Source organism: Salmo salar, chromosome 25, assembly GCF_965601325.2.
Source record: "Salmo salar chromosome 25, fSalSal1, whole genome shotgun sequence".
In the NCBI taxonomy this organism is placed as follows: Eukaryota; Metazoa; Chordata; class Actinopteri; order Salmoniformes; family Salmonidae; genus Salmo; species Salmo salar.
The window spans coordinates 10,033,534-10,046,984 of NC_138315.1; the positions used below are offsets into that span (position 1 = coordinate 10,033,534).

Consider the following 13,451-nt stretch of genomic DNA (forward strand, 5'->3'; position numbering starts at 1 on the left):
CATTACCGTATAGTATACCAATAAAATGCTCCAATGGTGAAGTAGACATACTCTGTATTCATATCCCGAAAGAAAGAAATTATGTAACGTACTGTAATACGCAGGGAGTCAGGAAGGAGTTGCAGAAGGTGAGTTTAATAATGAAGCAAAGCAGATGAACAAAACATAAGAAGCGTAAGAGCAAACAGTACTAGCTAGTGACTGCTGTCTACCGAGGGCTAAATAAAGGGTGAGTAATCAAGGAGATAATGATGACCAGGTGTGCGTAATGATGAGGAGCAGGTGTGCGTAACGATTGTTGCCAGTGCCGGTAGTTAGTAGACCAGCGATGTTGAGCGCTGGAGAGAGGGAGCGGGAGTAGGCGTGACAAATTATCTCACTACAATACTTTTTTATAGAAGGAAAGCCAAATTAGATAAGATCTTGCTTCCACGGAAAGGACAACACCTTTCTATTTGTGGAAAAATCACCCTGATTCATTCTTTAGTCATATCAGTTTACCTATTTATTTAGGGCCCTGCGTATACCTAATGACTTGTTTTATTGAACTTTGTTTGGAACGGCAAGCCAGACGAAATTAAACGGGCCAAAGCATATAATGAATATGAATTCGGAGGGCAGAAATGATTAAATATTAAAGCTTTGGACCTCTCACTAAAGGCTTCAGTCATAGAAAAAGTAAACTCCTATCTGGTTCTTTAGCAGATTAGTAAGAATGGCTCACCCAGTGTTCAAGAATGGCCCTTTTCCCTTCATTCAGAATACAATCTCTCACTTTCAGTTATTTGAAAATTAAATAATATCCAAAATATAATTATTTTTTAAAACAAGCCATAGAAAGCTGGTTACAGTTTCAGTTTAATCCACCAGAAAAGACAGAACAAATATTACAACACATATTAAACTCAAATATACTAATTGATATAAAAATATATATTTATTATACATTTGAAATAATATATATATTTACAAGAAAATATATATGGGGGATTGGAAATACTGCAGACAATTAAATTGATAGAAGCCACAAACTATCTACAATATTAAAGCTGATCTACCCCCTAAAAAAACATATAACATATTAATTTAACTCGGCCACTCAGGAACATTCACTGTCTTTTAGTTTATTGTCCTGAAAGGTTAATTCATCTCCCAGTGACTGGTGGAAAGTAGACTGAACCAGGATTTAATCTAGGATTTTGACTTTTAACTCCGTTCCAGTTCTTTTTCATCCTGAAAAACTCCCCAGTCCTTAACAATTACAAGCATACCCATAACATGACGCAGCCACCAATATGCTTGAAAAGATTAAAGTGGTACTCAGTAATGTGTTGTGTTGGATTTGCCTCAAACATAACACTTTGTATTCTGGACAAAAAGTTAATTTCTTTGCCACATGTTTTGTTTTGCCGTATTTAGTGCCTTGTTGTAAACACGATGCATGTTTTGGAATATTTTATTCTGTACAGGCTTCCTTCTATTCACTCTGTCAATTAGGTTAGTATTGTGGAGTAACTACAATGTTGTTGAGCCATCATCAGTTTTCTCCTATCACAGCCATTACACTCTGTATATATTTTAAAGTCCCCATTGGCCTCAAGGTGAAATCCCTGAGTGGTTTTCTTCCTACAGTGTGTGTACTAACTGGATGGATTGATACACCATCCAGTGTCCAGATGCCCTTCTTTGCGAGGCATTGGACAACCTCCCTGGTCTTTGTGGTTGAATATGTGTTTGAAATTCACTGCTCGACTGAGGGACCTTACATATAATTGTATGTTTGGGTTACAGAGATGGGGTAATCATTCAAAAATCATGTTAAACACTATTATTGCACACAAATGTTTACTCCTGAATTTATTAGGCTTGCCGTAACAAAGGGGTTGAATATTTTTTGACTCAAGACTTTTCAGCTTTTCATTTTTTATTAATCTGTAAAATATTTGAAAACATAATTCCTCTTTGACATTATGGGATATTGTGTGTAGGCCAGTGACAAAAAAAAAATGTGGAAAAAGTCAATGGGTGTGAATACTTTCTGAAGGCACTGTATAATCTTTATATTTTAATAATGCAGTCATCTTGGTTTTCATTTGCAGCATCATTTTATACTCGCTTGTTTAAATCAATTGCAAAGACATTGGCAGCTTTGTGTTTGTAGTCAACTTTGTTCGGAAGTTATCAGTGGACGGATAAACCATGTGATTTTATGTTGAGCGGAGATCTTCTGGGTATAAAGCGACGCGGGAGGGCAAAAAAAAGGGTCTAACGATGCAGTTAGCTGTTCTACGAGTGGTCTGAGGCAGGCGTTAGAGCAAAAGCGTTTTCAAGTGATACGTTAATAATGATGGTTTCGGGAAACAGCTCGGAGATTTAGCGATGCTCCTACGAAGGTTCTAACGATGGTTTGGGGAAACAGCTCGGAGATTTAACAATGCTCCTACGAAGGTTCTAAAGATGAACTTAGCCTTAAGATGCTTTTGGGAAACCGAGCTCTGTTCAGTCACTCCTTCAGGCTGCATTCTATAGTAGTATTTCACTCAGAATGATTCCGTGTTGTTTCATTTCTGTTCCCCCATTGGATTCAGTTTACTATCACTTTTAAATTATATAGAAAGGCTATATTTTAACTAAATGTCATTGGGGCATGTAAAGATCTATAATTCAAGTTTAATCCAACAGCAACGAGGAACCACATCTGAAGCGGGAAACAGAATGATAAGTGTTCCTCCAGGCTATTTTGAAGGTTGTATTTGTAGTACTTCTCCTGTCATTTTGTAGTCCCTAATCCTTGGCTTTTCGCTCATCTCTCCCAGGTGCGGTGGCCAGCACAGAGGTCAAGATGAGGCTGCAGGAGTTTGTCCTGAACAAGAAGAAAGCCCTGGCCCAGCGCAGCCTCAACCACTGCATGTCTACCGACCCACGCTATTGGTACGGGTGAGTATCTTACCCACACCCTTACTCTTACCCAACTATAGGTAAAGTTTAACTTACTTATGCTGGTGCAATGTGCCAAATGATGACATGTCAGAACTCAATGTTCTTCATGGAAGCTGCATAGCCTCACAGCCCCCCCCCCCCCCCCAATCCACCCCCATCCTGATTTTGTAGATGTTAAAGGATATGATCACAGTGGCTTGCGCAAGTATTCACCCCCATGGCATTTTTCCTATTTTGTTGCCTTACAATCTGGAATTAAAATAGATTTTTTGGGGGGGTTGTATCATTTGATTTACACAACATGCCTACCACTTTGAAGATGCTAAATATTTTTTATTGTGAAACAAACAACAAATTAGACAAAAAAAAGAATACTTGAGCGTGCATAACTGTTCACCCCCCCAAAGTAAATACTTCGTAGAGACACATTTTGTAGCAATTACAGCTGCAGGTCTCTTGGGGTATGTCTCTGTAAGCTTGGCACATCTAGCCACTGGGATTTTTGCCCATTCTTCAAGGCAAAACTGCTCCAGCTCTTTCAAGTTGGATGGGTTCCGCTGGTGTACAGCAATCTTTAAGTCATACCACAGATTCTCAATTGGATTGAGATCTGGGCTTTGACATTTAAATGTTTCCCTTTAAACCACTCGAGTCTTGCTTTAGCAGTATGCTTAGGGTCATTGTCCTGCTGGAAGTTAAACCTCCATCCTAGTCTCAAATCTCTGGAAGACTGAAACAGGTTTCCCCTCAAGAATTTCCCTGTATTTAGCGCCATCAATCATTCCATAAATTTTGACCAGTTTCCCAGTCCCTGCCAATGAAAAACATCCCCACAGCATGATGCTGCCAACACCATGCTTCACCGTGGGGATGGTGTTCTTGGGGTGATGTGAGGTGTTGGGTTTGTGCCAGACATAGCGTTTTCCTTGATGGCCCAAAAGCTACATTTTAGTCTTATCTGACCAGAGTACCTTCTTCCATATGTTTGGGGAGTCTCCCAAATGCTTGCTTATTTTTTTATTTAAACAATGGCTTTTTTCTGGCCACTCTTCCGTAATGCCCAGCTCCTTTTGAGTGTACAGCTTATAGTGGTCCTATGGACAGATACTCCAATCTCCACTGTAGAGCTTTGCAGCTCCTTCAGGGTTATCTTTGGTCTCTTTGTTGCCTCTCTGATTAATGTCTTCGTTGCCTGGTCCATGAGTTTTGGTGGGCGGCCCTCTCTTGGCAGGTTTGTTGTGGTGCCATATTCTTTCAAAAATAAATTATAATGGATTTTATGGTGCTCCATGGGAAGTTCAAAGTTTCAGATTTTTTTTAGAACCCAAGTCTGATCTGTACTTCTCCACAAGTTTGTCCCAGACCTGTTTGGAGAGTTCCTTGGTCTTCATGGTGCCACTTAGTGGTGCTGCAGAATCTGGGGCCTTTCAGAACAGTTGTATATATACTGAGATCATGTGACAGGTCATGTAACACTTCGATTGCACACAGGTGGACTTTATTTAACTAATTCTGTGAATACTAAAGGTAATTGGTTGCACCATATCTTATTTAGGGGCTTCATAGCAAAGGGGGTGAATACATATGCACGCACCACTTTTCCATTTTTTAAATATATATTTTTTTTAATAAGTACTTTTTTTTCATTTCACTTCACCATTTTTATTTTGTGTATGTCCATTACATGAAATCCAAATAAAAATCTATTTAAATTACAGGTTGTAATGCAACAAAATAGGAAAATTGCCAAGGGGGTGGAATACTTTTGCAAGGCACTGTAAGCAGTATAGTAACAGCCCCATCTCGCCTTCTGATACTAGGTAGAATTACATCCATATTGCTTGCACCTTATGCAATCCACTCAGTTCTACACAAGTGTACATGGGTTAAAGGCTAAAGCAGTGGTATTCAAAGTTGGGGTCACCCTAATGGGGCGTCAACATTTTTATTCAGTTTTTTTATTCACTTTTTGGTGGGGGTGGGGGGATAATTAAGATTACAAATTATTTTATGGGACAATATACAAACGTTTTTGAGAAAGATAAATTAGAATACAAAAATATACATAGAGTAATTGTTTTTATTGGTTTATTTGCATTTTGATAAGAAAGGAAAAGGGCTATCTAGAGATGAAAATGTAATGAATTGAAGGTTATTTGTTGATGTAAAAATAGACATTTATCGATTTTATGGTTGTGTTATTAGATTTGGGGTGGTAAATTCTGGTGGAAAAAATGGGGTCCACGCTGAAAAAGATTGAATACCAATGGGCTAAATGGTCTATTTAGGATTGGGTCTCACTGTCTGTGCCTCAGATCGAATCTACTATGTAGGACCACTCTTTCTCTCTACCTCTGCTCTCTCTCTTTCCCAATTTCTCTCTTGCTCCCCTCCTCCCTCTTTCTCTCTCCACCCCCCCCCCCCCCCCCCCCCCCCTCCACCCTTACCTCTCCATCCCCACTCTCCCCTCCTCCCTCCTCTCTCCTCTCTCTCTGGTATCTCTCTCTCACTTCTACTCATGCAGACACGTAGCCCATCTCCCGGGACCTCTGCTGTCGCCTTCTGATATTGGGAAATGAGGAGGTGCACAGAAAGGGTTTTGAGAGGAACCACCCGATGAATATTAACACACTGGCACCACTCTCTTCTTTCACTTTCGCTCTCTCTTTCTTTCTTTCTTTCTTTCTTTCTTTCTTTCTTTCTTTCTTTCTTTCTTTCTTTCTTTCTTTCTTTCTTTCTTTCTTTCTTTCTTTCTTTCACTACAGTAGTAGTGATGGTTTAACCTGGAGTCATTAATGGTGAAACTGCCATGTCCGTTTGGAATATTACAACAACAAAGAAGTTACTGCAAACAGCCAAATGTGTACTGCATTTTTTTTACCACGCTGCTTGACGCACCTTACCTCCGTTTCATCCACAAAACAAAAACAATAACAAAGGTACATCTGACCTGACCTGTTCTGTTCACCGGACGTGCTACCTGTCCCAGACCTGCTGTTTTCAACTCTCTAGAGACAGAAAACTGAATGATCGGCTATGAAAAGCCAACTGACATTTACTCCTGAAGTGCTGACCTGTTGCAACCTCTACAACCACTGTGATTATTATTATTTGACCCTGCTGGTCATCTATGAACATTTGAACATCTTGGCCATGTTCTGTTATAATCTCTACCTGGCACAGCCAGAAGAGGACTGGCCACCCCTCATAGCTTGGTTCCTCTCTAGGTTTCTTCCTAGGGTCTGGCCTTTCTAGGGAGTTTTTCCTAGCCACCGTGGTTCTACACCAGTATTGCTTGCTGTTTGGGGTTTTAGGCTGGGTTTCTGTACAGCACTTTGTGACATCAGCTGATGTAAGAAGGGCTTTATAAATACATTTGATTGATTGATACTGGGGTGGACAGTGGCGCTGTTTCCCCTAATGCGGATTCAATCTTTAAGTCCTTGGAGAGAAGTTTAACTCCCCATTGGTGGTCTTCCTTGTCAAAGTTATTGAGCGTTAGTGAGGCTGGGGCTAGTTATCTTGACAGTTTTACAGGGGTTTTACTTAGTTTTGTTTACTCTTTACTTGTTTGTTTCCCCACCTCCCAAAAAAAAGACCACTGACAGCAGCCACATAAAACGAGCACTCTAAGACAACATCGAACACCAGATATTTTATTCATCAAAACATGTATATATTCTGACAGCTACGGCAGCATTTTTATAATTGCCACATGAGCCAAAGACATGTCAGCCATGCAGCCTAGACGGGCTCGCTGTGTATTTGAGATGGAGGGGAAAACCAGACAGAACAATTCAGTGGGCTGCAAAGATGACAGCTGACCTCAAATGGCCAGAGGAAACATCAATGTTATCCTCTCTTAGCTATTAACTGAGAAACATGAAGCCCTCATCATGTTTTACCGTAACACAGTGGAACATAATGGCAGTTAAGGAAGACGGACACAGAGACAGACGGGTACACACTGTTCAATGGTATCTGAGGACAGACGGATACACAGTAACAGAGATAGGCAGACAGACAGACGCCTGTTTCTCCCTCACACTACTGAAGCCACATCAACTGGCATGCACCATTGCTACCCAGTCAGACAGAGTAGCATGGACAGACGGGTAACATCAGCAGATCGTTCGCACACCAGCAGGTCCTTGCAATAGTAGTCGCTTTTATGGCTCCATCAGATCTGTTCCCGCTCGTTGGCGTGTCAGAGCGGGTTTGTTTACAAACACAGGGATTCGCACCCCTTCCGGCTGGGCATATATATGCATTGTAGGTAATCTGAGATGGCATGCAAAGTGTCGGGCCATAAATAAAAAGGTCTGCCTGAGAGGAGGTTGTGTGTGGTGGGGAGTGAGCTGTGTTTGTGGTAACGCTCATGCGCCAGCCTGCGTGTGTGCGTGTGCGTGTGTGCGTGTTTGTATTTATTAGGGATCCCCATTAGCTGCTGCCAAGGCAGCTAGTCTTCCTGGGGTCCAAACATAGTTGGACGTTTACATACACCTTAGCCAAATACATTTAAACTCAGTTTTTCTCAATTCCTGATATGTAATCCGAGTAAAGATTCCCTGTCTTAGGTCAGTTAGGATCACCACTTTATTTTAAGAATGTGAAATGTCAGAATTATAGTAGAGGGAATGGTTTATTTCAGCTTTCATTTATTTCATCACATTCCAAGTGGGTTCGAAGTGTACATACACTCAATTAGTATTTGGTAGCATTGCCTTGAAATTGTTTAACTTGGGTCAAACTTTTTGGGTAGCCTTCCACAAGCTTCCCACAATAAGTTGGGTAAATTTTGGCCCATTCCTCCTGACAGAGCTGGTGTAGCTGAGGGAGGTTTGTAGGCCTCCTTGCTCGCACACGCTTTTTAGTTCTGCCCACACATTTTCTATAAGATTGAGGTCAGGGCCTTGTGATGGCCACTCCAATACCTTGATTTTGTTATCCTTAAGCCATTTTGCCACAACTTTGGAATTATGCTTGGGGTCATTGTTCATTTGGAAGACCCATTTGCGACCAAGCTTTAACTACCTGACTGATGTCTTGAGATGTTGCTTCAATATATCCACATAATTGTCCTTCCTCATGATGCCATCTATTTTGTGAAGTGCACCAGTCCCTCCTGCAGCAAAGCACCCCCACAACATGATGCTGCCACACCCGTGCTTTATGGTTGGGATGGTGTTCTTCGGCTCCCCCGTTTTTCTCCAAACATAATGATGGTCATTATGGCCACTATGCTTGTTGTAAATGATATTGCAAATGCCTTAGATGATAGAAAGCACTGTGCTGTGTTTGTAGATTTGTCAAAAGCTTTTGACACTGTAGACCATGCTATCCTTTTGAGTAAGCTGTCATCTATAGGACTGGGCACTGATGTCTGCCGATGGTTTTATGACTATCTTAAAGATAGAACTCAGGCCGTCATGGTCGACGGGGTCAAGTCTGACCCCTTACAGTTACTTAAAGGGGTCCCTCAGGGCTCAATAATTGGCCCACTATTGTTCTCACTTTATATAAACAACATTGGTGATGATGTCAGTTATTGTAAATTCCATTTATATGCAGATGACACAGTGATGTACTCTATTGCTCCAACAGTGGACCAAGCTTTAATGCAGTTGGAGTCTGATTTTAGGATACTACAGGGGTCTCTTTTACAGCTTAAACTTGTTTTAAACGCTAAGAAAACAAATGTCATGTTTTTCTCTAGGTCTAAACTCTCAGTTAGAAACACTTTTGTAATCACTAGCTTGGATGGTACTCAAATCAAACAGGTCTCTGCATATAAATACTTAGGGGTATGGTTAGATGATAGGCTTTCATTTAAAAAACGTTACTGAATTGGGAAAAAAGCTCAAATTCAAGATAGGGTTCCTTTACAGAAACAGGGCTTGTCTGTCCTCCGTAAATAGAAAACAAATTGTGCAGGCTACTTTTATGTCCGTTTTAGATTATGGTGATATTATCTATATGCACGCATCGGCAAACACATTAAAACCACTGGATGCTATTTACCATTGTGCACTCAGGTTTATCACGGGTGATAGTTACAAAACTCATCACTATATCCTATATCAACATGTGGGTTGGGCCACTCTATCTGTGAGGTGAGAGCCACATGCTCTCTTGTTTATTTATAAAGCACTTCTTTTAAAACTACCTCCATATATGTCATCATTAATTTCCACTAGATATACTAATTTTAAAACCAGATCACAGATGTCTATTACATTAGAGACTCCTGCGGTCTCCACAGAGTTGGGTAGGACTGCCTTTAGTTCCTTTGCACCTTATTTATGGAACAAACTGCAGATCCAACTTAAGTTCGACACTCTGATGTCCCTTGCCCATTTAAAAAATGTTATGGAGGATCAATATGATGTTGTCTGTGATTGTTTCTGTTGAATTGTGTCTTTGTATGTTTGAAATGTTCTTGTCTGTATGCCTAAAACTGTACACGTCAACATGTTTACACAGGGCACAGCCGTAAAAGAGAGCCAGGTCTCAGTCTGTTTTCCCTGTTAAAATAAAGATGAATTTATTATTTTTTTTAAATGGCCAAACAGTTCTATTTTTGTTTCATCAGACCAGAGAACATTTCGCTGTGTGATCTTTGCCCCCATGTGCAGTTGCAAACCGTTGTCTGGCTTTTTTATGGCGGTTTTGGAGCAGTGGCTTCTTCCTTGCTGAGTGGCCTTTCAGGTTATGTCGATATAGGACTCATTTTACCGTGGATATAGATACTTTTGTACCTGTTTTCTCCAGCATCTTCACAAGGTCCTTTGCTGTTGTTCTGGGATTGATTTGCACTGGGTCCCATGGTGTTTATATGTGAGTACTATTGCTTGTACAGATGAACGTGGTACCTTCAGGCATTTGGAAATTGCTCCCAAGGATGAAACAGGCACTGAGTTTGAAGGTAGGCCTTGAAATACATCTACAGGTACACCTCCAATTGACTCAAATTATGTCAATTAGCCTATCAGAAGCTTCTAAAACCATGACATCATGTTCTGGAATATTCCAAGCTGTTTAAAGGCACAGTCAACTTAGTGTATGTAAACTTCTGACCCACTGGAATTGTGATACAGTGAATTATAAGTGAAATAATCTGTCTGTAAACAATTGTTAGAAAAATTACTTGTGTCATGCACAAAGTAGATGTCCTAACCGACTTGCCAGAACTATAGTTTGTTAACAGGAAATTTGTGGAGTGGTTGAAAAATGAGTTTTAATGACTCCAACCTAAGTGTATGTAAACTTCCGACTTCAACTGTATACAATATGTTTTTTTATTTAACCTTTATTTAACTAGGCATGTCAGTTAACAAATTCTTATTTACAATGACGGCCTAGGAACAGTGGGTTAACTGCCTTGTTCAGGGGCAGAAAGACATAGTTTTACCTTGTCAGCTCAGGGATTCGATCTAGCAACCTTTTGGTTACTAGCCCAACACTCTAACCACATGCCTGTGTCTGCCTGTGTCTGTACCTTTGTGTGTGTCTCTTCATAGTCCCCGTTGTTCCAAAAGGTGTATGTTTACCTGTTTTTTAAATCTGATTCTATTGCTTGCATCAGTTACCTGATGTAGAATAGAGTTCCATGTAGTCATGACTCTATGTAGTACTGTGTGCCTGTCATAGTCTATTCTGGACTTGGGGACTGTGAAGAGACCTCTGGTGGCATGTCTTGTCGGCTATGCATGGGTGTCTGAGCTGTGTGCAAGTATTTTAAACAGACAGCTAGGTACATTCAGCTTGTCAACACCTCTTACAAAAACAAACACTGATGAAGTCAATCTCTCTTCCACTTTGAGCCATGAGATATTGACATGCATGTCATTAATGTTAGCTCTCCGTGTACGTTTAAGGGCCAGCCATGCTGCCCTGTTCTGAGCCAACTGCAATTTTCCTAAGTCCCTCTTTGTGGCACCTGACCACGCTACTGAACAGTAGTCTAGGTGCAACAAAACTAGGGCCTGTAGGACTTGCCTTGTTGATAGTGTTGTTAAGAAGGCAGAGCAGTGCTTTATTATGGACAGACTTCTCCCCATCTTAGCTACTGTTGTATCAATATGTTTTGATCATGACACCTTACAATCCAGGGTTACTCCAAGCATTTTAATCACCTCAACTTGCTCAATTTCAACATTATTAATTACGAGATGTAGTTGAGGTTTAGGGTTTAGTGAATGATTTGTCCCAAATACAATGCTTTTAGGACTAACTTATTCATTGCTACCCATTCCAAAACTAACTGCAGCTCTTTCTTTGTTAAGTGTTAAAGTCATTTCAGCTGCTGTAGTAGCTTTACTCAAAGCCAGTGGCATGTCGTTAGTAAAGATTTTTTTTAAAGTAAGCGGCCTAAACAGCTACCCTGGGGAATTCCTGATTCTACTTGGATTATGCTTGAGAGGCTTCCATTAAAGAACACCCTCTATGTTCTCTTAGACAAGTACCTCTTTATCCACATTATAGCAGGGGGTGTAAAGCCATAACACAAAAGTTATTCCAGCAGCAGACTATGATCGATAATGTCAAAAGCTGCATTGAAGTCTAACAAGACAGCCCCCACAATCATTTTATCATAAATTTCTCTCAGCCAATCATCAGTCATTTGTGTAAGTTCTGTGCTTGTTGAGTGTCCTTCCCTATAAGCATGCTGAAAGTCTGTTGTCAATTTGTTAACTGTGAAATAACATTGTATCTGGACAAACACATTTTTTTACAGAAGTTTACTAAGGGTTGGTAACAGGCTGATTGGTCGACTATTGGAGCCAGTAAAGGGGGATTTACTATTCTTGGGTTAGTGGAATAACGTTAGCTTCCCTCCAGGCATCAAAGGTATTATCTAAGTGAGTTTCATTGATATGAATGTCATCAGTTACAAGCAAGTTATTGACTTCATGGACCTTGTTTCTCAGGCTGCATATGTTAATATGTGCAATTTAAAAAAAACGGGGTTGCTTGATTGTTTTTAATGCTTTACTGGGAAGCTTATCAGAAGTAGACTTCCTACTAGGGCACACCGCCTCAGTGCTAACAGTATAACTCTGGTTCATAAGCTCATGATTACTGCATACAATAGCTGTAGGATCAACACCGGTATTCAGGGCAATTAGGGGGACTCCATTTAAGTTACTTACATTGTGTCTACTAACACCCCTAGGATAATGTACATTTGATTCAGCATTATGACAACTCATTGTCACAATGGTAGGGATTAACTGAGCTGGTCTTGGGTCATTGATAAGTCATTGTTTCAATGCAGCCTTGAAATGCGAGTCCAGGAGACAAGATGATTTGGATGGACTCCGTCATTCCTGTAGAGTATCTTCTGTTTCCAGAAGGTGTCAAAGTTATCTATAAAGGTCACTCCAGCAGAGCTACTATAATCTTTTAGCCAAAATTGTAATGCCAGTAGCCTGCTGAATCTTTCACACACGCGGCCCAACGATGGTACTGGACCTGAAATTATCGGCAGTTTTTTGGAGTCTTTTAATGCAAAAATCAGTTCTTTAAAATAAAAGTTCAGATGTTCTGAGCTAGCCCTCCTGATGTTGTTTGACCTCACATGGACTATGACAGCGTCAGCTTCCGGCATCTGCCGTAGGACAGTCGTTAGCAGCCTTGTGATGTCCTGTACTCGTGCTCCTGGGTAGCACAGGGTTTTTGCATTGGGAACTGAGATGTTTCTCACCATAGAGCTGCTAATGATGGCAGCTGGTGATGTTGAATGGTTCGATCTCTCAGGCAGCCTCAAGGTCTGATAAGGGTGGGAGCTCTGAGGATCTGAACCCGAGATAGAAGCCACCGGAGAGGTAGACAGAACAGAGGACGAAGATGCAGGAACCTCGGGATCCGATGTCGATTGGGAAGCCCCTAAGGAAGATGGTGCCGGAACCTCTGGATCCAGGGCGGCAAAGCCTTTTCTGGTCTGTGTCAGGTCCGGGCTTAACAACTCCAAGGAGACCCCCGGTGCCAGAGGACGCTTTCTTTGACTTCCACGGCTAGTGATGTATCTCCATGTCTGGTTGGTTGGGTCGAGAACAGCTCCATTCTCCAGGGAAGGGTGAGACCCCTTCAGGGATGGATCTCGGCTGAGCACTGGCCAGTCGGCTGTGGAGAGCCGACAAGGCGGCGACACTTCCACCAGACCAGAGCAGCGTCTGGCTACTGGGGTGGAAGAAAAAGAAAAAGTAGGTGGGCGTGGATTCCCCAGTAGCTTTTGTAGGTTTGTTACCTGCTTCCTAAGAGTAGCTCTGTAGTCCTCCGCAAGCAAGCAGTTACTACATTGAAAGTCAGAACGGTCCACATTGAAAGTCAGTGCAGTCCACATTGTCCCGGAACAAAGCAAAGTAAACACAGTTCCTGCAGTGCTGGAAACATTCAATAGCGACCTCCATTTGAGACCGCCGAGCCAGGTAGGCTAGCTGGGCTTCCGTGTCTCTCCCCCGAATCTGGCAGGATCCGGGGACAGATAGCAGCGCTCGCAGCAACTAAGC

The 13,451-nt window shown here is 41.4% G+C and overlaps 1 protein-coding gene across 4 annotated transcripts in view; it reads left to right on the top strand.

The window, feature by feature from the left end:
- The window catches only part of LOC106586120 (histone deacetylase 4), a 134,719-nt gene that overhangs the window by 41,919 nt on the left and 79,349 nt on the right, over positions 1–13,451 (top strand). For 3 of the 4 annotated variants that reach the window (XM_014173000.3, XM_082968866.1, XM_082968867.1), the window contains exon 4: positions 2,817–2,937. In XM_014173000.3, coding sequence (XP_014028475.1) covers positions 2,817–2,937 — 121 coding nt within the window. The remainder of the gene's footprint in view (positions 1–2,816; positions 2,938–13,451) is intronic. The other variant, XM_082968865.1, reaches the window with a different exon arrangement.